This window comes from Acanthochromis polyacanthus, chromosome 3 (assembly GCF_021347895.1).
Source record: "Acanthochromis polyacanthus isolate Apoly-LR-REF ecotype Palm Island chromosome 3, KAUST_Apoly_ChrSc, whole genome shotgun sequence".
Lineage (NCBI taxonomy): Eukaryota > Metazoa > Chordata > Actinopteri > Pomacentridae > Acanthochromis > Acanthochromis polyacanthus.
This window is the reverse complement of record NC_067115.1, coordinates 524,254-550,172: the sequence shown is the minus strand read 5'-3', so window position 1 is coordinate 550,172 and position 25,919 is coordinate 524,254. Positions and strand designations below refer to the sequence as shown.

The 25,919-nt window shown below is 46.3% G+C and overlaps 4 protein-coding genes across 7 annotated transcripts; 2 read left to right on the top strand and 2 right to left on the bottom strand.

Moving 5' to 3' along the window:
- Positions 1-116: 116 nt before the first annotated feature.
- On the bottom strand, positions 117-6,932 carry LOC110969834 (opsin-5-like). The gene is made up of 5 exons (XM_022220012.2): positions 5,765-6,932; positions 4,427-4,732; positions 4,242-4,346; positions 3,814-4,037; positions 117-2,308 (listed from the first exon to the last, which is right to left on the bottom strand). The coding sequence occupies exons 1-5, from the start codon at positions 6,006-6,008 to the stop codon at positions 1,859-1,861; spliced, it is 1,329 nt and encodes a 442-aa protein (XP_022075704.2). The 5' UTR covers positions 6,009-6,932; the 3' UTR covers positions 117-1,858.
- Positions 6,933-7,104: 172 nt separating this feature from the next.
- On the top strand, positions 7,105-11,785 carry LOC110969833 (serum response factor-like). 4 transcript variants are annotated; one of them, XM_051946381.1, is made up of 8 exons: positions 7,105-7,899; positions 8,428-8,805; positions 8,900-9,026; positions 9,540-9,683; positions 9,771-9,878; positions 9,958-10,122; positions 10,208-10,284; positions 11,168-11,785. In XM_051946381.1, exons 1-8 carry the CDS (start codon positions 7,462-7,464, stop codon positions 11,249-11,251), a joined length of 1,521 nt encoding a protein of 506 aa, XP_051802341.1. In that variant the 5' UTR covers positions 7,105-7,461; the 3' UTR covers positions 11,252-11,785. The 4 variants fall into 4 exon arrangements, with proteins under 4 accessions (XP_051802341.1, XP_051802343.1, XP_051802342.1 ...); XM_051946382.1 differs by having other exon boundaries at positions 7,113-7,899; positions 8,536-8,805; XM_051946383.1 differs by lacking the exon at positions 9,540-9,683.
- A 229-nt stretch (positions 11,786-12,014) lies between these two features.
- eif4a3 (eukaryotic translation initiation factor 4A3) lies at positions 12,015-17,508 on the top strand. The gene is made up of 12 exons (XM_022220003.2): positions 12,015-12,272; positions 13,297-13,369; positions 13,498-13,564; positions 13,647-13,709; positions 13,805-13,937; positions 16,009-16,089; positions 16,167-16,308; positions 16,383-16,521; positions 16,641-16,756; positions 16,940-17,047; positions 17,128-17,255; positions 17,363-17,508. Exons 1-12 carry the CDS (start codon positions 12,119-12,121, stop codon positions 17,377-17,379), a joined length of 1,221 nt encoding a protein of 406 aa, XP_022075695.1. The 5' UTR covers positions 12,015-12,118; the 3' UTR covers positions 17,380-17,508.
- Positions 17,509-17,559: 51 nt separating this feature from the next.
- On the bottom strand, positions 17,560-21,514 carry soul4 (heme-binding protein soul4). Its single transcript, XM_022220005.2, has 6 exons — positions 21,355-21,514; positions 19,677-19,840; positions 19,514-19,599; positions 19,153-19,294; positions 18,815-18,998; positions 17,560-18,727 (listed from the first exon to the last, which is right to left on the bottom strand). The coding sequence occupies exons 2-6, from the start codon at positions 19,834-19,836 to the stop codon at positions 18,553-18,555; spliced, it is 747 nt and encodes a 248-aa protein (XP_022075697.1). The 5' UTR covers positions 19,837-19,840; positions 21,355-21,514; the 3' UTR covers positions 17,560-18,552.
- Positions 21,515-25,919: the final 4,405 nt, after the last annotated feature.

Here is a 25,919-nt window from a genome sequence, read left to right as displayed (position 1 = left end):
AAGATCTTAATACAGTATCTCAGTAATACGTGGATCTTCCCAAACCTTTTTTCTACCTCTGGACATTTTCTGGCTGCTATTATGTCCTTAGGGACGTTTGTAAAGACGACATGTGGTTTTGGCTTTTAGAGGTTTAATTTAATCATGGGATTGACAAAACACCTCAGTAAAACGTCTTCACATTTAACCCTGAGGCGACCAAGCTATTTCAGTGACTAAAATGACCGACTGGGCTCATTTATGACCCCACTATATTTTACACAGGAATACGTCTACTTTAGTGCCTCTTTTTGTGCTTTCTTACCTATTCCACTCCACTGTATTTTAAGATGGATATTCTAAAGTAACCTTCTGTAATTATTCATGGATTTTAATCATTTTTGACTCAGAGCTAAAGTAAAACCATATGAACAATATGATGCATTGTAAGAACACAATAACATTTATTTAGACACGCTTTGTCTGCCACTTCTTTTAAAACTTTATTCCTTTTGTTTCCTCAATAGTAAATCAAAAGTACATAAAAACAAAATCTACACAAACATCTTGTCTGTATGTGTGCGATGTAACATGCAGAGAAGTATTTAGATTAGGGGCGGCTGTGGCTCAGGGGGCAGAGCCGTTCGTCCAACGATTGAAGGGTTGGCGGTTCGATTTCCACTCTGTCCTAGTCATGTGCTGTTGTGTCCTTGGGCAAGACACTTTACCCACCTTACCTCCAATGCTGCCACTTACACTGGTGTATGAATGTGTATGCTGTGTAACATTGGTGCGTCAGTCTGCCCCAAGGCAGCTATAGTGCACTGCAAAACACTGAAATATAGCGATTAGAGGTAGAAATAAATAAAACCAAAGCCTACAAAAGTGAAAAACCTATACATCTTTCTGACAAGTTTCCATTATCCTTGTCACACCAGTTGGCCGATCTCTCCAAAAAACTATGAGCAGCTGTACAAGTAGATTGACAAATTCATGGCAGGAAACATTTTTTGGATAAAGGATATAAAAATGGCAAATATAATTATATGGCTGGGGTCGTAAATGACTACACTCGGTCCCTTGAGGGTTAAGAACTCAGATTCAGCTTCACAGAACTAAAACCACCGATGAGTTCATGGAATGAATCTAAAGTTAAATCAGTAACGTCAGTCTGGACTACACACAGTCATTAAAATGTAAAATAGAAACGTCTCATTTATCCAAAAAAAAGAGATTAAAGTCAGTGTTTATGTCCATAATAGATTAGAAAAACATATCAATCTGTTTGTTCCTGTGTTTTCCAGCTTCCATCCACCTGCTGTTCTTCATCAGAAGGTCCAGAAACACATCAGGGCTTCATCTCATTTTTATTTAATTTACTGAGACAAAAACAGAGAATCTGAGGAGATATTTGAAGGTTGTTGATCCAAGAAGTCATCTGGACCAAACAGCTGAACTCTGAACAGGTTCTGGTCCATTTTAAAGTCCTGCAGCTTTGTGGAACCAGAGCAGCATGAAGAAGGAGTGAGAACCCAGGAACCATCATGTCCACCATGCTTCTTCTCAGATGTTAAACTCTGGACTAATGTTGTCTCCTCAACTTCTGTGGAGGTTCTCAGATGCAGGTGATAGTAGGAGCTTCAGAAGAAACCAACTGGCGGGTCTGGAAGATGAAAGGTCTTCCTGGTTTTACTGGACCTGGTTAACCTGGATTGAGCAGATACTTTTGGAGTTTATTTTGTGATTTTGATAAAATATTTAAAGTCACATTTGGTTCTTCTTGGAACCACAGATAAATGGTGGAACTCTGGCGTCTTCTAAACCAGGCAGCAGATTTTGGGGTTCAGTGATGGATGTTTCAGCCAATCATATTCATCCATCAGAGTCTTTCACATTCGAAGTTGGCGTCGGAGGGGCGGGGCATGTCTATGTAGAACAATTCCTTGCTGACGGGTGGCGGCGTGCAGGGCTGGTCCAGGGGCGGAGACTGGTTCCCAGCAGAATACTTCTTCTCTGGCCGGTTGAGGGGCAGCTTGAGTTTGGCTCCGGCCCCCATTGCGGGGCGGCCGTCGGCTTGGGGCTTGAAGCGCTTCAGCTTGACAGCGTCTTTGGCGTCACCGGCACACGGCAGCAGGATCGCCACATCTTTACGGAACTTGGAGCTGAGGCCGAAGTAGATCAGAGGGTTGTAGAAACTGGCAGACTTGGCGAAGAGACGTGTGAAGATGCTGGTGAGATTTGGAACATGGAAGCCGAAGGCCGACCACATGGAGACCACCGCATAGGGGGACCAGGCCAGGATGAAGGCCGTGCAGATCACTATGGACACCTGGTGGAGACACAAGGACACATTCAACGTCCTGAAGGTAGCTGCTGAACTCTGGACCTGAGGAACCTGATGGATCTGATGAACCTGATGGAACCTGATGGACCTGATGGAACCTGATGGACCTGATGGAACCTGATGGAACCTGATGGACCTGATAGAACCTGATGGAACCTGATGGAACCTGATGGAACCTGATGGAACCTGATGGAACCTGATGCGACCTGATGCGACCTGATGCGACCTGATGGAACCTGATGAACCTGATGGAACCTGATGGAACCTGATGAACCTGATGGAACCTGATGGACCTGATGGAACCTGATGGACCTGATGGAACCTGATGGACCTGATGGACCTGATGAAACCTGATGGAACCTGATGGACCTGATGGAACCTGATGGACCTGATAGAACCTGATAGAACCTGATGGAACCTGATGAACCTGATGAACCTAATGGACCTGATGGAACCTGATGGAACCTGATGGACCTGATAGAACCTGATAGAACCTGATAGAACCTGATGGACCTGATGCGACCTGATAGAACCTGATGCGACCTGATGAACCTGATAGAACCTGATGAACCTGATGAAACCTGATGGAACCTGATTGAACCTGATGGAACCTGATGAACCTGATGGAACCTGATGGAACCTGATGGACCTGATGGACCTGATGGAACCTTATGGAACCTGATGTACCTGATGGACCTCATGGAACCTGATGGAACCTGATGCGACCTGATGCGATCTGATGGACCTGATGGACCTGATGAACCTGATGAACCTGATGGAACCTGATGGAACCTGATGAACCTGATGGAACCTGATGAACCTAATGGACCTGATGCGACCTGATGGACCTGATGAACCTGATGGAACTTGATGAACCTGATGGAACCTGATGAACCTAATGGACCTGATGCGACCTGATGGACCTGATGAACCTGATGGAACTTGATGAACCTGATGGAACCTGATGAACCTAATGGACCTGATGGAACTTGATGAACCTGATGAAACCTGATGGAACCTGATGAACCTAATGGACCTGATGCGACCTGATGGACCTGATGCGACCTGATGAACCTGATGGAACTTGATGAACCTGATGAAGCCTGATGGAACCTGATGAACCGAATGGACCTGATGCGACCTGATGGACCTGATGGAACTTGATGGAACTTGATGAACCTAATGGACCTGATGAACCTAATGGACCTGATACGACCTGATGGACCTGATGCGACCTGATGGAACCTGATGGAACCTGATGGAACCTGATGAACCTAATGGACCTGATGCGACCTGATGGACCTGATTAACCTGATGGAACCTGATGAACCTGATGGAACCTGATGGAACCTGATGGAACCTGATGGACCTAATAGACCTGATAAACCTAATGGACCTGATACGACCTGATGGACCTGATGAGACCAAATGGGACCTGATGGGACCTGATGGACCAGATAGAACCAGATAGGACCTGATTAGACACTCACGATGGTGACGTCCCTCTCGATCTTCCTCTGGCGGTCGGTCAGGTCGCCCTCTGCTGACAGAGCGTTGCCGCGTTTTACCGTGTTGATGATGGACACGTAGCAGAAGAGCATGATGAGAACCGGGACCAGGAAGCAGCAGACCAGGATGGACACGATGTAGGACCGGTAGACACCAGAGTAGCTGGCTTTGGCCCAGTCGATCTCACAGGTACCGTACCCTCGATCTGTGGTGGTCAGAGGCATTAAGAAGCCGACCCACAAGAATCTAAAATCTGCAGGAGCATGATGAGGTTCCGGTTCCAGAAACCTCATAGACTACAACACCAGACAGCTTTCTACAGCTCAGGACTGTGATTGAAAATAAAGTTTCACCTGTGTTTCACCTGTTTCTAAATAGAGTTTTACCTGTGTTGTAAATAAAGTTTTACCTGTATAGCCGCCCCAGCCCAGGAGCGGAGCTCCAGACCAGAACCCAGATGTGGTCCAGATGAGCAGCAGACACAGGAAGACGCTGCTGCTGCTGATGTGACGCGCTGCAGGGACATGAACACCTGGTGAGCAGGTGAGTTTACAGCAGGTCACCTGGTTACCTGTGGTTGCCACAGTTACTGACCTCTGCTGGGGTGGCAGCCTTTGATGTAGCGCGTGATGCTGATCACTGTCAGCGTGTGGATGCTGCTCAGACCGAACACCAACGTGAAGAAGCCGTCCACCTGACAGGTCCAGATGGAGGAGATGAGGAAGCCTCCATCCTGGAACACGTTGAAGATCTCGATGATCCCTCTGGAGTATCCGAACACGGAGATGCTGGCGTCAGACACGGCCAGGTTCAGGGTCAGGAAGTCTGTCGGCTGCAGAGACGTCCTCTGTCTGTAGAGGACGAACAACACAACGCTGTTCCCGAACCACGACAACCAGCCTGGAGACACACAACAGGATGACACAACTTTATCAGAGACACACAACATGACCACAGACACACACAACATGACCACAGACACACAACATGACTACAGACGCACACAACATGACTACAGACGCACACAACATGACTACAGACGCACACAACATGACTACAGACGCACACAACATGACCACAGACGCACACAACATGACCACAGACGCACACAACATGACCACAGACGCACACAACATGACCACAGACGCACACAACATGACCACAGACGCACACAACATGACCACAGACGCACACAACATGACCACAGACACACAACATGACTACAGACGCACACAACATGACTACAGATGCACAACATGACTACAGACACACACAACATGACTACAGACACACACAACATGACCACAGACGCACACAACATGACCACAGACGCACACAACATGACCACAGACGCACAACATGACCACAGACGCACACAACATGACCACAGACGCACACAACATGACCACAGACGCACACAACATGACCACAGACGCACACAACATGACCACAGACGCACACAACATGACTACAGACGCACACAACATGACCACAGACGCACACAACATGACCACAGACACACAACATGACCACAGACACACACAACATGACTACAGACACACACAACATGACCACAGACACACACAACATGACCACAGACACACACAACATGACTACAGACACACAACATGACCACAGACACACACAACATGACTACAGACGCACAACATGACTACAGACACACACAACATGACTACAGACACACACAACATGACCACAGACACACACAACATGACTACAGACGCACAACATGACTACAGACACACACAACATGACTACAGATGCACAATATGGCCAAAGACACACACAACATCCACTCAGTCGACTTGTTAATGTGATCATGATCTCGTCAGGACGTTGCTGTTTTGTGTTGTGTTGTCAGACGAGAGACCAACAACCATCCTGACATCACTCAGGTGTGTTCCTGCTCACCCAGCAGCAGCAGGTAGACCCCTATGATGGTCTCTCCCTGGTCGGACAGAGGAGGGTCTCCGCCTCCTCCCAGGGTGAAGCTGTGGTTCCTCCAGGGGGGGCCGCCGGCCGACATGTTGCGTGTCCGTTGCGTGTCTGTTGTGTAGTGGCCGTGTGATGCAACTCTGCTGCTAATCTGAGGTAAATATAGCAGCTGATCCTGGTGCAGCTTCAGGTAACACCTCTGATTGGCCGATCTCCCCATGATGTCATCAGTTCAGATTTCTGAGGGGGTTCATCCAGGTCCTGGAGAAGGTGGAGCTCCAGGAGGAGCTAGCTGGAGGTAAACGTCTTCCAAAACCTCCAGCTAGTTCCTCCTGGAGCTCCATCCTCGCGTTGTCCAGTAGATGGTTCTTTTACTGAGGACTTCCTGTTGAGATGACCTTAGATCACCTTTATGGAGGCTCAGTTAACGAGCTAACGGACTCCTCAGAGCTCCGGTGTCCTGCTGGCAGATGATCTCCATCTGATCAGCTGATGTTGTGGCATCAGGATTCAGAACCATGATCCTGGCTCAGACTGATTATCTTCTGACCAGCAGATTGGCGAGAACGTCAGCGTTCTACTCGGGTTCTACAGGTTTCAAACAAAAAGGTGTTTGAACAAACTAGATCCTATACAGCCAGAACCTCCTCCTGGTTCTGGTTCTCCAGCTGAGACCAGAACATCCAGAGAGGTCCAGGCTGAACTGCAGGCAGTGTTTCTGGGAGGAGAACCGATCTACTGGATGATGGATCCTGAAGGAGCCTCCAGGTTCTCCTTTAGGTTCCTAAAGTTCTGCAGAAGTTCTAGAGGAGGCTGTTCTGAGTTCTCTGCTCTGATTGGGTGCTGGACGAACACGAACCTGAGGCGCCGCCCAGTGGCCAGAAGGTAGACTGCAGTCAGCTGCTGATGATCAATAATCAATCCATGATCAATAATCAGTTCTTGTCAGCAGGTAGTGAGGGTATATACAGAACATTTGAATTCTTCCTCACCTGTCCTCCTCCTAAATGTCTGCACGTGCTGGCAGTGCTAGGGGCGTGCTCGTGCCGTTGACCATATAAGGAGCGGCTGTGCCATAAAAGGAAACGTGTGTCTTTATATGGAGGAAAGTAGATCCTCCGCTCGGCCCACAAACACGTATCAATGCGCACAACTTCCGTTACCGGACCCCATTTCCTTCACCGGGTGGTGAAAAACCTGTTAATATTCTGTTTCCGGTATAAATCCGCCGTTTCCGACTCCGGCTGTGGCCGCAGTGAGGTCATAAAGACGGACTATCTGTGCGGGCGGAGGGGTTTGTCGGGGCGCTGCTCGCCGTATCCTTATGTGGAGCGGAGTGATCTGGGGGGGCCGGGCCTCGCTGCTCAAACTTTCCAACTTTATTTTCTGATTTCTGATCGATTCTTTGGAAATAATGTTCCCAGGCTCCTGCACCCGTGTTCCCCGGCGGCTCCGCCTGAAGTCCCGCTGACTCCCGAAACCTCCCGGCGGTACCGTAGCTCTGCTTGTTGCCGTTAGCCGTTAGCTCCGCAGCTAGCGGGGCCGTTAGCTCGCTCTGTCCGTGCTGCGAGCTCCGAGCCCCGGCGGAGGGTCGTTGTTCTCGCCGCCGGAGTTTTGACACGCCGGGAGGAGGGAGCCTCCAGGCCGGGCCGGTGAGGGGGACGCTGCGGGGAATGCTGGCGGAGACCGGAATGGGCACCAGAAGTGGACCCGGGCCGGCGGGCAACAGAACCGGGCTCAGCAGCCTTCCCGTGAACACAACCGCCCCCGGTACCGACGGAGGCCAGTTCGAGGACCGGGAGTTCAGCTCCGAGGTGGTCTACAGCGGCTCCGACCAGGACTCCGACTCCGGGGAGGACGAGGACACGGCGGGTTCAGGCGGGGACCGGAGGGGCGTGAAGCGGGAGCGGAGCGACCCGGAGGTCGGGCGGCAGGCGGCGCAGAGCTCCGGAGGCCTGAGCGGGGGGTTCGGCGGGGTCGGTGCAGGGGTACCGGGGGTCAAACCCGGCAAGAAGACCAGAGGGAGGGTCAAGATCAAGATGGAGTTCATCGACAACAAGCTGAGGAGATACACGACGTTCAGCAAGAGGAAGACCGGCATCATGAAGAAGGTGAGGAGCCGATAATCAATCAGTTATTGATCAGCTGATCATCGATTAATCAGAGGTATGGAACCCAGAGGTTCTGTCAGTTGGGCAAGCCATTTGAGGAAACTTTTTCTTTTTTATTAGATTTTAGGATCAAACAGCTGATGGATTCATCCAGAAAATAACCAACAGTGGAAATATTGAATTCTGAATATTTTATGCAGCTGTGAACCTTCATCAAACCAGAAAGGTCCAGTTTAGACCCAGACGGTTCTGGTTCTGGATGAGTCCTGATGATTCTGGATCAGATCTGGTTCATGTCTCTGCAGGTCAACAGATGAAAACATGATCAGCTGATCGCAGCATTGATCAATAAGTTTATACCAGCAGCTAAATGAACTCTGGCATTAGATCTGCAGCTGGTATTGATCAGTGATCAGCTATTGATTCGTCTCCAACTGATTATCAGTCTGAGCAGCAGCTAATAAGATCTCTCTAAACGCTCTGATTAACGCAAACGTGAAGTTAAAATAAAAATCCTTTTATTTACAGTCTGCTGGAGAACCTCACTGTGGTTCCACCTTCAGTCCACAGGAACCGTACCTGATCCTGTGTGAGGGAAGAACTCACCTTTCCTCCCGTCCCCCTGTCCCCCTGCAGGCCTATGAGCTGTCCACGCTGACGGGGACGCAGGTCCTGCTGCTGGTGGCCAGTGAGACGGGTCACGTTTACACATTTGCAACCAGGAAGCTGCAGCCGATGATCACGTCTGAGACGGGGAAGGCTCTGATCCAGACCTGCCTCAACTCACCCGACTCACCGCCACGCTCCGACCCGTCGTCCGACCAGAGGATGAGCGCCACGGGCTTCGAGGAGACGGACCTCACCTACCAGGTCCCTGAGACAGACAGTTGCTTGGACGGTGGAAAGGTAGCAATGAACACCAACATCTAAACCTCTGTGAACACCTAGACCTCTGTGAACATATTTCTGACTCACCTGAGCTCCACCTGTCTGTCTGCAGGATGTGATCAAACCCACTTTCAGCCTTCCTGCCTCCACACCTTCATCCTCCTCCTCCTCCTCCAATGGGACAGTGCTGAAGACGTCGGCAGGTGTTGTGCTTCCTGGAGGCTTTACCTTGATGTCAGGTAGGTGGGCGGGGCTTTGTGTCACCTGTCAGTCACCTGCTTAGCATCTGTCCAATCATCTTCCTGCTGCTGCTTCATCAACACTCAGACTGAGTCTGCAGTTGATTAATACGATCAGTTCATCTACCGATCGATCGGTGGATCAATACGATCAGTTCATCTACCGATCGATCGGTGGATCAATACGATCAGTTCATCTACCGATCGATCGGTGGATCAATACGATCAGTTCATCTACCGATCGATCGGTGGATCAATACGATCAGTTCATCTACCGATCGATCGGTGGATCAATACGATCAGTTCATCTACCGATCGATCGGTGGATCAATACGATCAATTCATCTACCGATCGATCGGTGGATCAATACGATCAGTTCATCTACCGATCGATCAGGTTAAGCTGTCGTGGACCAATAGAACCACAGAAGTGTCAGCAGGTAATTAAATGCCACCATTTCATTCTGCAGCTCACCTTTCTCTGGCCCCGCCCCTCCCTCCACCTGTCCACAGGTGCGTCGTTCCCCCCTGGCACACACACCATCCCACTCAGCCAGCTGCAGGGCCCCACGGCCCCAGGCCCCACCCCCACACTGCAAGCTCCACCCACACAGCCGACCACACTGCTCCGCCTCCCTGCAACCGTGTCACTGTCAGGTCAGCAGCCGTAGCGTAGCCCTGACAACACCTGAGACTGTGTGTGTGTATAGTGTGTGTTATTTACAGCAGGTTGTGTGTTTTCAGGTCCTACAGTTTCTCAGCAGCTTCAGACCATCCAGGTTCAACCCAGCAGTCAGCAGACCTCCACCAATCAGAGCAGCCCTGACATCCACAGCCCCACCTCCTCCACAGGTAACAACACAGCCCCACCTCCTCCACAGGTGAGGTGTAGCTCCGCCTCCTCCAGCTGACGTCTCTCCTTTGTCTGCAGCCGTGTCCGTCGTCTCCTCGTCCTCCTCCTCGGTAACGGGTCACATGATGTACCCCGGTGGTCACACGGTGATGTACGCCACCCCCACGCCCTCATTGGGCGATGGCAGCCTGACCGTCCTCAACACCTTCCCCCCGACAGGCCACGCCCAGTCACATGATCCCGGTAAGTGGACAGGAGTTAACAAGTCAGCTGGTATATTAAAGACTAGTCATTAACTACTGTGTAAAGTGACCTGTTTATTTTCCAGCCGTCCCGCAGGTCTTCCTCACTTCGCTTCCTCCAGTCGCTGCTCAGATTCCAGTTTCTGCAGTGCAACTTCACCCGGTAAGACACACTACTACTAACTAGTACTAACTAATACACCACACTGAATACTAAGTAGGGCTGGCCCCAAATAGCAGTTTCTGGGCTCCAGATATTTGGCCCCTATTAATAACAAATATTCGGTCCAGTCCGGTCCGCAACGTCTGACAGAGGGGGGTGGGATATTCAGGTCCAGCCCTAATACTAAGTTCCACTAATCAGAGCTCCTAAAATGACTCCACAGACAGTGAACTACTTTCTCCATCCAACTGTAAAAACAGACATCAGCTTCTTCAGACTTGGTTCAGGGGTTCTCCATGGAAACTAGAGTTAGTGTGAAGCTCAAACAGTGTGAAGGAACCTTCAGAACATCAACCTCTATGGACGGAGGACCAGAACTAAACCTGGCTGCTGTTCAGAACTCAACTTTCAGATGAAAGTTTGCTGAAGAACATGAGAAGAAGCCTGATGGATGCTGGATAGGGCTGGACGATATGACCAACATTTTATATCCTGATACGATATACATCACGATATAGCATATTTTTGGTAAATTCAATGAATGAATGGGACCGGGCAGCGGCATACCTTACAAAGTACGGTAGTCTGATCCTTGTCGGTCTTTTTAAATCCAAACCACCGCCATATGACAGAAGTTCCCCCTCTTTTAGGTACAAGCTCGTTGGTTTGAGCTGGTTGTTAGTCGTCTTGTTTAGATTGTTCTTCCGAGTTGAGTCCACCGTTGAGAACCTGACCAGGACTACCACAGTGGATGCATGGTCCTGACAGTGAAGCACGGAGGTCCGAAATTAATCTGTGGAGCTTGAATTTAGACTGTGGAAGTAATAGATTAGTTTGGGTACTGTACTAACAGGTACTAACTGTGTATTACTGTGGTTCTCAGATGGTGATCAGTCAGCAGAGCAGCAGTAACCTGACGGAGCTGCAGGTGGTCAGTCTGGACGTCCACCAATCAAAAGAGGACTGAGAGTCACATGACCGTCTCACCTGGATTTGATGTGTTTTAGTTTTGATCAGACCAGGAGAACCAAACCTGACAGACTGATACCCAGGAGAATGTAGTGGTGTGTGTGTGTGTGTGTGTGTGTGTGTGTGTGTGTGTGTGTGTGTGTGTGTGTGTGTGTGTGTGTGTGTGTGTGTGTGTGTGTGTGTGTGTGTGTGTGTGTGTGTGTGTGTGTGTGTCTTTTGTATAAGATGAAAACTAAAAGTGCCAAAGTATGGTTCAAGCATTCCTGCTGCAGGTTTCTCTTAGTTTCTGAGGATCACTTTCAGGTTCCAGCAGGTCAGATGTTCTGCAGACTCCATGTTTGTAGTTCTATCTCCACTGGATCATCTTCTGGAGGAACCATCAGCTGTTTGAACAATGATAATGTGGGCCAGAGGTTCCTCTAATGTCCTGTCTGGGCTAGAGATCTTCAGTTTGTGTTTGTGTTGGAGCGTGGCTGTGATTGTTTCCTTTGAAATGATCAATAATCGATCAATAAAACACTTTTGGACCAAAGTTGTTTCTGGTTTGACTCCACAACTCAATCAATTTTTAAAAATCTGTACCTGGAGGTTCTGGACCCTGATCATCAGGATTTCTTAGTTAATTTTTAGGTTTTTAATTAATAAGTTGTCTTTTCTGGAGGTTTATTCTGTATTCTGCCTAGCAACCGGTAGAGGTCGCTGACGCACCTCTCAGCCGGATTTCCAACAGCCAATCACAGCAGAGGAAGCTGCGTCACATGCGCGACACGCGTGGCGCTCTTTCTGTGTTAGCATTTAGCCGAACAGCTACCGACGGTTCTACCGGATCTCCGAGAGTCTCACCGAACTAAAAGCTCTGAGGACGATGGCTGCCGCAGGGGCGCAGGGCAGGAAGAGGATCCTGAAGGAGGAGGACATGACCAAGGTGGAGTTCGAGACCAGCGAGGAGGTGGACGTGACCCCCACGTTCGACACTATGGGGCTACGAGAGGACTTGCTCCGCGGCATTTACGCCTACGGTAGGCCGGGGATCCGCGCGGCCTCCGGTGGGAGAGTTAGCTCGGGATGCTAAAGCTAACTGGCATTTCAAATGAGTCAAAATAAACGAACAGAGCAGAAACGGAGTTCTACCAGAGTGTTAGACCGTGTAAATAGCAGTGTTTTTGTTTACGCTTTAAAACGAGTAAATCCTATATTTAGTAGTGTTTTAATGTGTTAGCATTAGCCGCTAACGCTGCGCAGCTTCAGTTTAGGACGTAAATCCGACGGTGTGTTACCGGACTCTGTTGATCCGTTAATTCAGACGGTGTGTTACCGGACTGTTGATCCGTTAACCTGTAAATCGGACGGTGTGTTCATGGAAAGTGTTGAACCTGCTGAGCTCCAGCTGTCTGTTATTTTCTCTGAACCATCTCCTGGATCAGTCCATCAGCTGTGTGTCTCTTAAACTGGAAAATGTAGATCAGAGTTTCCTCAGACGTCCTGTTTAGTCCAGAGGTCTTCAGTCTACTGTCCCAGAGGAAAGAAACCAGAAAATATTGACTGAAGGAGCTGAAGTCCCAGAATTTAGTTAAAATAATTGTACAAAGTAATCAGTCAGCTCTCAGCTGGCTGTTGACTAGTTCAGTAGTTTTCTGATTATTTCATGTAGTTTTAGAGTCATTTAAAGATGCAGTAAACAGAAATGTTAACCTGGTTAATTCAAATTTATTAACTTCAACACAGAAGAATCAGTCTGAATAATCAGATCTGATCATCCATTATCCGCTGCTTATTGATCACGGATGGAAACAGTTCTTCTGAGTCTGGCTTCAGATTATCGGAAAAGATTAAACTGTAGCATTTCAACCTGGAACAGGAAACAATAATATTAGAGTGAATTCGGCAGCTGCTGCTGAGCTACTACATTAAACATTAAAGATCCTTCAGATGATCATCAGATATTCCACTGACAGGAACCTGGAGATCTTTGATCCACGTTCCAGAACCAATCAGTTGATCGATAGTGATGATGATGACGACGAAGGTGTTCTTGTGTTGCAGGGTTTGAGAAGCCGTCAGCCATCCAGCAGAGAGCTATCAAACAGATCATAAAAGGCAGAGACGTGATTGCTCAGTAAGACCCCACACACGTTCTCTGACGTTCTAGTGCTGTCCTGTGATGTTCTGATGTTCTGCTGCAGTTCTCCCATGTTCTATTGATGTTCTGCGAGTTCTCTAACAGCTGGTCTGTGGTGTGTTCAGGTCTCAGTCTGGAACAGGAAAAACAGCCACGTTCTGCGTGTCGGTTCTGCAGTGTTTGGACATCCAGGTGAGTGAAGCTTAATTCCCACAATGCTCTCTGCTGTACCAAACAGGATGACATCATGCTGTGATGCGTTTCCTGTCTGCAGGTGAGGGAGACCCAGGCCCTTATCCTCGCTCCAACCAGAGAGCTGGCAGGACAGATCCAGAAGGTAGCCCCGCCCCCTGACATAACGCTGGCCCGTTCCAGTCTCTGATTAGCTGTGACCCGTCCCGGTCTCTGATTGGCTCTGTCCTACTTGTGCAGGTGTTGCTGGCTCTGGGAGACTACATGAACGTCCAGTGTCATGCCTGCATCGGAGGAACCAACGTGGGAGAAGACATCCGGAAGCTGGACTATGGTCAGCACGTGGTCGCCGGGACACCGGGCCGCGTTTTCGGTGAGGCTGTGATTGGTCACCTTTAATTCATCCTGTCAGCTGGTTAGTTGTTGTCATGATGATGTCGGTGTGTTCGGGTCCCCACATTTGTTTGTTGCTACAGGTTTATAAACGGTCAAGAACATACATGTAGATTTTACCGTGATGTGAGACCACAGCAGTAGGGCCTTAACCTGTTAGCTCCTGTTAGCATCTGGAGGGACTAAATCTGTTACCTTCTGTTAGCTTCATTTGTTAGCTCTTGTTAGCATCTGTAGGAACTTAGTTTGTTAGCATCTGGAGGCACTTAATCTGTTAGCTTCATCTATTAACGCCTGTTAGCATCTGGAGGGACCTAATCTGTTAGTAGGGATAGGAATTTCGACTAATTTCCGAACCGACTAGTCGCTAATTTTATTAGTGACTAGTCAGTTTGGAAAACTTGCAATTTAACCCTTTAAGCGCCAAAGTCGCAATATTGCGACAAGCAACATTGCTGAACATAACAAGCCACAGCTTCAGATATACTGCCTCGTGTGCCTCATGTACTGTACACCAGGAGATGGCGGACATCTGGAACTTCAATCTGAGCATCAGTTGTGGGCGTGTTTTCATTCAAAGTTTTGGAGTTTACAGAGTTTGAAAACTGAGAAGAGGAGACTCGTCGTCGGAGCGTATCAGAGCACAAGACGGCACATTTTAGAGTGAGAAAACTCACCGTACCGAGAGGTCTGCTCAACGCTGACAAAGTACTTTGTAAAATAATGGCTTACTCATATTCTGAAGAGGAATATTCACCCTCTGATGAAGATGTTCAGTCGTCCACTGAGACAGAAAGTGCCGCTGCGTCTGTGCGTAACGGCAGCGGGTCGGTGCGCCATGACAGTCCACGAGCAGCACATAGTGGAGGCGATGCTTCGCTTCGGGGGGGCAGGAAGGGACGTGGTGGGTGTAGCTGGAGTGGTCAGAACACCGCTAATGGTGAGGGGGATAGCGGGGGTTGAATAAAAACGCGGAAATGGCAGCAGACACGGGAGGCTGCAGTGACGTTCACGGCCCCGTCGTAAATGACGATGATGATGATGGCTGGGTTTGATTGACAGATGAGGAAGAGTTTCACAAGTGGATCAGACATTTTGATAAGCCTGTTGGGTATCATTGAGAGAGCGATCAAAGGAACCGTAACTGATTTAATGAGCCATTCAGTTTCACTGTACCGGCCGTGTATGCTTAGACTTGCATGGCTTAATCTTTTGGACAAGCATATGCTACTGGCTGGATCAACCAGGTAGCCCAGACAGGGCGAGCGTGCGGCGCACGCCCGAGCGTAGAGCTGCATGGCAGCGCCCAGTCGGGACCGGGGGCCGCGAAGCGTGGCTGTGCCGGGGGGGCGCGAACGGACAGGTGCTGTAGGTTTGGAGAAATAAACATGTCATCCAGAGGTCGACCGCCCCCTGCTACGTGTGTGTGAGGGGAGGGAAGGAGGAGCAATTCTCTCCCTGTCTGCTCAGCCTGTTTACAAAGAAGCTGATGCAGAGGCGCGAAGAACAAGGAGCATGATGCTTAATGCAGCATTTAACCGACTAGTAAAATACTAAACGTTTAATAAATGAGTAGGCGGTTAAACACTTAAATGACTAGTCGCGCACATCCCTATCTGTTAGCATCTGTTAACTTCTGTTAGCATTCGTTAACTTCTCTTACCATGTATTAGCTTCTGTTAACTTTTGTTAGCATCTGTTAGCTTCTCTCCTGCTCTCTGTGCTCATTGAACTACAGCTATTCTCATGTCCAGATGTTTCTGATGTCAGGCAGCAGAACAACGATGCAACTGAAAATTTCATCCATGCTAACATGCTATCCAACGTTGGCTTGGTTTCCAGACTGATGTTAAAACTGCTAACATGCTAACCAATGTCAGCTCAATTTCCAGATTGATTTAGAACTGTTTAAAGCTGATTAAAGTCCACAGATCAGCAGGTCAGTTATCCTGAGTAGGAAGCTGTCATCTGATTGGCTGCTGACTCCAGGTGAACCATGTGACCTGCTGAGTGCTGATTGGTCGGCCTCTGACTCTGGTCTCTTCCTGCAGATATGATTCGCCGCCGGAGCCTGAGGACCAGAGCCATCAAGATGCTGGTTCTGGACGAAGCCGACGAGATGCTCAACAAGGGTGAGACTGAGCGTGTGCAAGTGTGATGTCACAGCGGAGGCGTGGCCAGAATAACATGAACAGGTGGACTGTTTCAGGTTTCAAGGAGCAGATCTATGACGTGTACCGCTACCTGCCCCCGGCCACCCAGGTGGTTCTGATCAGCGCCACGCTGCCCCACGAGATCCTGGAGATGACCAACAAGTTCATGACTGACCCCATCCGTATCCTGGTCAAACGGTCAGTGCTCAGAACGTTAGGAGAACATTAGGAGAACATGAGGAGACGCTGACAGATGTTTGTGTGTTCCTCAGTGATGAGCTGACTCTGGAGGGCATCAAACAGTTCTTTGTGGCCGTAGAGAGAGAGGAGTGGAAGTTCGACACTCTGTGTGATCTGTACGACACTCTGACCATCACCCAGGCTGTGATCTTCTGCAACACCAAGAGGAAGGTCAGACTCAGGAAGTAACAACACCCAGACAACCTTCTGAACACACACAAACATTAGGAAGCTGTAAGGAGCTTCATCCAGAAGCAGCCTGACTTAGTCTGAGTGTGTTTTTGTTTCAGGTGGACTGGCTGACGGAGAAGATGAGGGAGGCCAACTTCACCGTGTCCTCCATGCATGGAGACATGCCTCAGAAGGAGAGGGAGTCCATCATGAAGGAGTTCAGATCAGGAGCCAGGTGAGATGGAGGGACAGGTCGACGGACAAAATCACAATAAGCAGAATCTTGTTCTATGAACTGTTTATTTTGGAGTTAAAGTAGCTGTAAGATCAGGGTTGTTCATGGTTCTGATGTCATTGTTCTGATGTCACCATCCACCAGTGTCAGAGTTTGATCAGAACCTCTTGGTGTTTGTTTCAGTCGGGTTTTGATCTCCACGGATGTTTGGGCTCGAGGTTTAGACGTTCCTCAGGTTTCCCTCATCATCAACTACGACCTGCCCAACAACAGAGAGCTGTACATCCACAGGTATCTACACCCGTTACTACACTTTTTACTACACCGTGTCTCCAAACATTTGTCAGTGTCTGACCTCTGACCTCTCCTAGGATTGGTCGATCCGGTCGCTACGGCCGTAAAGGCGTGGCCATCAACTTCGTGAAGAACGACGACATCCGAATCCTGCGGGACATCGAGCAGTACTACTCCACCCAGATTGATGAGATGCCCATGAATGGTATGGCCAATCACAGAGCCGTTACCGCGGAAACCACAGGCCGCTGCACGTTAGCATAGCTTCTGTTAGCCTGATTCCACACTGACACGTCTGTTCTCTTTCCTCAGTGGCCGATCTGATCTAACCTGATGGCATCACAGCAGAGCCCTGCCCCTTTACCTCCTGGTGTTTGTTTTTTAATGCTTTGAACTTTTTGTTTTTAATTTGACTGTTGGTGATGACGTCTGTTTTTGTAAATAAACTTTTGGTTCCACGTCCGTTTGATCAGTTTTCATCTTAAAGTTTCCACAGAAACAAGTGAAGCTGGTTTTATTCAGGTTTTATTAAAGTTTAATCCAGGTTTATTCAACACCCAACCAATAAAATTATAAAGTGAGATTTAAACCGTAAATAAAGAGAAACACTGGAACAACTAGAAATATAAAAAAAACAAACTGTCTGAGCACAGAACATTCACAGGAAGTTAGAATGTGTAGATCAGATGTATTGTTTTTACAGAGGAGAACACAGTAGAACGATTAGAAGCTGTTTGGTCGATTTCACACCAAAACCATCAGGAAGTTCAGAAAGCGTATCTGTTTATTCCTCACAGCGCCCCTTGCTGGCCATCAGATGATCCTTCAGATTGAGTAATACCTGATTAATAATCATGTTGCCTAGCAACAGCGTTGACAGCAACACATTATTAATCAGTTAAAGGAAGCGGGTTCAGACTGCATCCACCAGTAGAGTCTGGTTCTGTTTTAATTTCAGACAAACATTCTGGAGCCGAATATTTTAAAAACTATTTCAGGAACGAGGAGGCTTCCTATTGGCTGAGGAGGAAAGACAAGACTCCAGTCTGCACATGCTCAGTGCTGCACAAACAGGCTCTAAACTTTCTGATTCAAAAACATGCTGATAATAAAACACTCATTTAAAGGAGCACTCAGCGTTTATTCACAGAGAGCACCTGGGCGGAGCCTCCATTCAGAACGCCTCTGTGAATGAACGTTGAGTTGCTGCATTGTTCTGTCCTTGCAGCAACATGACGAGCTAATGACTGTACAGCTAGCTGTTAGCATAAAGAGTGAACAGCTCAGACTGATAGATCAATCATTAACCAGATCTATCAGTTTCAGCCACTAAACTTAAAAGAAAAACTGACCAATCAGGCATCCCTCTGTCACACATCACAGCCAATCAGAAGGTGAGACAATAAGAGGGGTGGGGCTTAGTGTCACCTGATTAGCCAGAGCTGTGGGAACCATGAGAGTGGACAGAACTAAGCAGCCAATCAGAGCATGGTGGGAGGAGCCTACAGGTCGCGTCTGATGAACCAGATCTCGTTGCGGCGCCGCGGAACACCGGGATTCTCGTAGGCGGCGACGATGTAGCGGTCGCTATGCAGGTCGCCACGGAGACCGAGGATCTCCCACAGCAGGTGGATCTGATGACTCACCGTCTCCTCATTGGTCGTTCCGAAGAACGTCCTGACAGCCAATCAGAGAGCAGCACGTTAAGATCAGCAGCATTGATCAGAACCGGAGCTGTTACTGAGTGGAACCATGACTTCCTACCTGGCGAAGACTCTAATTGGCTCCCGGTAGACGATGGTGACATCAGAGTCCGAGGACTGCGGCGGGTTGTTCTGGAACTCGGCCGGCAGGTAGAATGCCGTCTCCACGTCCTTCTCGAACGAGTTTCCGTCGTCCAGCATGTGGACGTTGCTGATGACCGGAACCGTCATTCCCAGGAACCGACCTGGACGAGAACACACCTGGTTCAGGTTCCATTGAGGAGAACCGGGTCAGACAGTCCGGAAAGAACTGAAGAGCTACCATGGGGGCGTGCCTACAGGTGTGCTACATTATATGGGGGCGTGACTACGGGTGTGCATCGGTGGGCGGAGTCTAACCTGCAGAGTTCTCCTTGCAGATGAAGCGCATCAGCTTCATGAAGCCCATGGAGATGCTCTGCTCATACAGCTTCTCTCCTCGGGTCACACAGGCCCAGTGACCCGCCGGGTAGACCCGCTCCTCGAACAGAACCTCCCCCATCTGCACACAACACAGGACTGAGAACAACTGGTCTGGTCTGGTCCATTCTGGTCTGGTTCATTCAGGTTCAGTCCAGTCTAGTTCCGTCTAGTCCAATTCAGTCCAGTTTGGCGCAGTTCAGTTTAGTCCGGTTCAGTCTGGTTCCGTTTGGTCCAGTTGAGTCTGGTTCAGTCAATTCAGTCCGGTCCGGTCTGGTCTAGTTTGGTCCAGTCCAGTTACCTTCTCATGACAGGAGATGGTGGTGAAGGGGAGGGGCTCCCTCTGCGTGCTGTTGCGTGTCATTTCCTGTATGGGTCCAGTCATTTCTGCAACAGGAGGTTTCACAGTAAAAGACACACTACCAAAATAGCTGTTGGTTCACCTGCTGGCCCCGCCCCCTCACCTGCAGGAACTGACACCTGGTGGGCGCTGGCAACGGCCTGCCAGTGGCTCAGCAGCCGGTCTCCCTCCTCTTCATCCATTGGCTCGGGGTTGTCGGTGATGTCATCGTCCAGCTGCTCGTCGTCCAATCCCTCGAGGTCTTCCAGAGAGATCAGAGCCATGACGCTGGAGGGGGGGGAGTTGCAGAAAGGAAGTGAGGCGTCACGTGACCCTGGCTGTGTCCAAAATGGCATACTAACGTACTACTCATACTAAATGTGACGTCTAAATAAGTATGTAGTGCGTTCACATTAGATAGTATGAAAAGACTGAGTACGCGAGAAATACCCGGATGTATACTATATCCGGAAAATTTTTAAGTATGCACGGTGACCACACTAGTCATACTCAACCGCCCCATAATGCTTTGTGAGCTATCCACCGAAATGCAAGCCTCCGCGGGATCTGTGGCCGGACTGGGGCGATTTTTATTTTATTTTATGTGGTTAAGTAGTCATCCTCATCACCCCACAGATTTGAGAAATAGGCGTTTTCTGACCAACGTTTTAAATTTGTCAGACGCCTCACAGCGTGCTACTGAATGCTAGCAGCTAGTTATAGCAGCTCGCTTTGCATACAGAACAAGTAGCAGCTACCTCCAGTAGCCTGCAGTTACAATTGAAACGATTCGCATAATCTGGCTAATAACTGCATGAGGAGTGCCGGCTTGAAATTACCACATTAATTATGCGACTGTTTGTTAGTGTAAAATCGACCTGAAGCCGGCATTCAGCCGAGATATTTGATAGCCGTACTTCTGGTTTCTGTCGTTGGAGGTTTGAAATGCATTATGGGAAACGTAGTAGTATACTACAGTGTGAAGGGTCGGCATTCTAATCATACTTATAGTACGTAGTATACAGTATGTACTCATTGAGTATGTAGTATGTGGTACGTTAGTATGTAGTACGTTAGTATGTAGTACGTTAGTATGCCATTTTGGACACAGCCCCTGTCTGTCAGCGATGATTAGCTGTTGTCACTTATTGAACAGATACTGATTTAAGCATCAATTTTATGGATTTTGAGGAACAACAAATCCAGACTTCTGAGACAAAAAACAGGAAACTGGATGGAGCCAGACTGAACCGGACCAGAAGCTGCTGGAGGTTCTTTAGAATAAACGTTGATCATTATTCAACCATTAATTACTGTTTCTCTTTTCTACTTCTGCTGATCTGTTCACTGAACAACAAAACTGAAAACACCTGAAAACACCACAGAACCAGAACCAGGAATCAGAGACCCTCCGACTACTGAACCCAAAGATTCCATCTGAACCCACAAAACTCTACAGAGGAAACACAGGTTCTCAGGTGTCGACTGAGTCACATATAAACCGGGTCAGTTATAAACCGGGCCAACTACGAACCGAGTGGAGTGAAAGTAGGTCACAGCTGACCCGGTTTATAACTGACCCAATCCACTCAGCCCCGCTCCGGTTCTTCCCGTTCAGAACCACCAGCAGGACTAACAGACCGCATGTGAACCCGGTTCAGACTCCAGAACCGAACCAGGTGCAGTTAGCACGGCAAGGCTAACAGTTTGCCCTGCTAGACTGGTTAGCTTAGCTTAGCTTAGCACGGCTGTCTGGAGCGGGTACGGATCGGAACAGCGAAGAACACAGCAGGTCGTCTTACCGGGCTCTGGTCGCACCTGTTCGACAGGTGAGTGTAAAACGGTCCGTCAGTGAAAACAACAACAACAACAACAACAACAACAACAACAACTCCAGCGGCCGCTCGGCTTCTTCTTCTTCGTCTTCTACTACTACTTCCGGTCTGAGATCCTGTGACTTCATTTCCGCCCCCTGCTGGTGGACATCAGATCCTTCCGGTCCGATTATTTTTTTTTTTAGTGATTTTTTTAAACTTCATTTAACAAAAAAACACAGCAAACTCAAATGTATACACTAGTAGATCAAAAATTGAGAGCAAACACATGTCTTATTAAATTGAGATGCATAGAGAAAAAATAAAATAAAATCATAATACAGAATTATAATGTATAAGGGATAACTAATTAAATGCATAACAAAAGAATAAATAAATCAATAATGAATAAGGAAGGGGGATTATATTAACCAATACAAGGGGTTCAGGATAAATTAACTGTTGTAATCAGATTATACAATTTGACTGCAGAGGGGGTATTTATATGATTTAGACACTGTTGAAATAAGGAGATTTCATTTTTAAGGGCAGTCCATGAAGGGGGGGACTTAGCATAGCGACACTTGTGAATATAATATTTTGTGAGAATGATCAAATTATTCACTAAAAATTCATTTTTTAAATTATTGTTAAGAATTACAACAACTTGAATGTTTTGAAAAGACCAGAAATCTATGTTGATGGAGCTGGACGATATTACATCATGGAGAGACTTCCATATATCTTGAATGATCTCACATCCATAAAACAGGTGCTCTGTCGTTTCTACATTCGTTTTGCAAATATAACAGTTATCTATGGCTAATTTAAATCTTTTGTTGATGAATTCATTTGAGGGATAAATATTGTTGATGGTCTTAAAATGTATTTCTTTACATTTGGGAGGAACTGGGAATTTGAGGTATTTGGTATGAATAGCTGATATTTTAGATTTATCATAATCTTTGAGAGTAAGTGTGCTTTTGGCTGTGCATGGGTGTGAAGTGTTAACTAAGTACTGCCTTAAAAATTTATTGTTACATTTTTCATGATTTTAATTTTGTGTAGATTAGAAGTTGGTATGTTTAACATGTTCTTTATAGAATGAAGGAGGACTTTTGGGATATTTTGTGTGACTTTCTTGTAGATGTCAGTGGAGCAATTAGTGTTATATTTTGCATTAAAATCTTCCATTACCAGTATTTCTCCAGTCCCATCCATGAGATGATGTTTTACCATGAAAATAGAGCTCCTCCCACTCAGTATTGCTCTATTGTTTCACAGTGGGACATTATGGGGGCTGAAGTTATGTTTGAACATCATTTTCCATTGTAGTAAAACCTGCTGGTGAAATTTAGAAAGTTTCATGGGTAGTTTGGATTTTTCAAAATCACATACTAAAAGAAATTCAATGCCTCCAACTTTGTTGAAAATAAGATTGGGTAAGGAGAACCATATCTCTTCCAGTGGCGGCCCGTGACCAAAATTATCGAGGAAGCCAGTGTGAACAACAAATTAGATTTGGTGTTTGAACTGTTATTTTCATGTAAACAAATCAGCCTACTGTTACAGTACCTTTATTCTACCGACTTCTCATTCATTTCAGTGAAAAAAAAAGTTAAGTGCTCCAGGGGTTGTTCAGGGAGCCGGTAGACCGGTCAAATAGGAGACATGGACAGCAGAAAAGCCGGTTAAGCTTGGCACTTCCCGTTAGCCACTCGTTTCTGACATAGTGAGCTTCACAAAAAGAGCGAGCTTTTCCATTCGCTCGACACTTAGTTAGATTGAGCTTTGGAGTTGGCCTACCGTCCCTGTTGACTTGTAGTTGACATACTAACCTATGGCGTTTTTGTCCTTTTTTTTACGACATACTAAACTATGACGTTATTGTCACATTTTGGACGACATTCTAAACTATGACGTTTTTGTCACGTTTTGGACGACATACTAAACTATGACGTTTTTGTCACATTTTGGACGACATACTAAACTATGACGTTTTTGTCACATTTTGGACGACATACTAAAATATGACGTTTTTGTCACGTTTTGGACGACATACTAAACTATGACGTTATTGTCACATTTTGGACGACATACTAAACTATGACGTTATTGTCACATTTCGGACGACATACTAACCTATGGCGTTGTTGTCCTATTTTTTTACGACATACTAAACTATGATATTTTTGTCACATTTTGGTCGACATACTAAATTATGATATTTTTGTCACATTTTGGACGACATACTAAACTATGACGTTTTTGTCATATTTTGGACGACATACTAAACTATGTTTTCGTCCACATTTTGGACGACATTCTAAACTATGACGTTTTTGTCACATTTTGGTCGACATACTAAACTATGACATTATTGTCCACATTTTGGACGACATTCTAAACTATGACGTTTTTTTCACATTTTGGAGAACATACTAAACTATGATATTTTTGTCCTATTTTGGACGACATACGAAACTATGACGTTTTTGTCCTATTTTGGACGACATACTAACCTATGGCGTTGTTGTCCTATTTTTTTACGACAAACTAAACTATGACATTTTTGTCCTATTTTGGACAACATACTAAACTATGACGTTATTGTCACATTTTGGCCGACATACTAAACTATGACCTTTTTGTCCACATTTTGGACGACATACTAACCTATGGCGTTTTTGTCCTATTTTTTTACGACATACTAAACTATGACATTTTTGTCACATTTTGGTCGACATACTAAACTATGACATTTTTGTCACATTTTGGACGACATACTAAACTATGATATTTTTGTCACATTTTGGTCGACATACTAAACTATAACATTTTTGTCCTATTTTGGACGACATACTAAACTATGACGTTATTGTCACATTTTGGACGACATACTAAACTATGACATCTTTGTCCACATTTTGGACGACATACTAAACTATGACATTTTTGTCCTATTTTGGACGACATACTAAACTATGACATTTTTGTCACATTTTGGTCGACATACTAAACTATGACGTTTTTGTCCTGTTTTGGACGACATACTAAACTATGATATTTTTGTCACATTTTGGTCGACATACTAAACTATGACATTTTTGTCCTATTTTGGACGACCTACTAAACTATAACATTTTTGTCCTATTTTGGACGACATACTAAACTATGACATCTTTGTCCACATTTTGGACGACATTCTAAACTATGACATTTTTGTCCTATTTTGGACGACATACTAAACTATGATGTTATTGTCCACATTTTGGACGACATACTAAACTATGACATTTTTGTCACATTTTGGTCGACATACTAAACATTGACGTTTTTGTCACATTTTGGACGACATACTAAACTATGACATGTTTCTCATATTTTGGACGACATACTAAACTATGACATTTTTGTCACATTTTGGACGACATACTAAAATATGACGTTTTTGTCACATTTTGGACGACATACTAAACTATGACATGTTTGTCATATTTTGGACGACATACTAAACTATGACATTTTTGTCACATTTTGGACGACATACTAAACTATGACGTTTTTTTCCAAATTTTGGACGACATACGAAACTATGACGTTTTTGTCCTATTTTGGACGACGTACTAAACTATGACGTTTGTCATATTTTGGACGACATACTAAACTATGACGTTTTTGTCACATTTTGGACGACATACTAACCTATGACATTTTTGTCCTATTTTTTTTACGACATACTAAACTATGACGTTTTTGTCCACATTTTGGACGACATACTAACCTATGGCGTTTTTGTCCTATTTTTTTTACGACATACTAAACTATGACGTTATTGTCACATTTTGGACGACATACTAAACTATGACATTTTTGTCATATTTTGGACGACATACTAAGCTATGACATTTTTGTCACATTTTGGACGACATTCTAAACTATGACGTTTTTTTCACATTTTGGACGACATACTAAACTATGACATTATTGTCCACATTTTGGCCGACATACTAACCTATGGCATTTTTGTGCTATTTTTTTACGACATACTAAACTATGACATTTTTGTCACATTTTGGTCGACATACTAAACTATGTCGTTTTTGTCACATTTTGGACGACATACTAAACTATGACGTTTTTGTCACATTTTGGACGACATACTAACCTAAGACGTTTTTGTCCACATTTTGGACGACATACTAAACTATGACGTTTTTGTCCACATTTTGGATGACATACTTACCTATGACATTTTTGTCCACATTTTGGACGACATACTAAACTATGACGTTTTTGTCCTATTTTTTTTCGACATACTAAACTATGACGTTTTTGTCCACATTTTGGACGACATACTTACCTATGACATTTTTGTCCACATTTTGGACGACATACTAAACTATGACGTTTTTGTCCACATTTTGGACGACATACTAAACTATGACGTTTTTGTCCACATTTTGGACGACATACGAAACTATGACGTTTTTGTCCTATTTTTTTACGACATACTAAACTATGGCATTTTTGTCACATTTTGGACGACATAC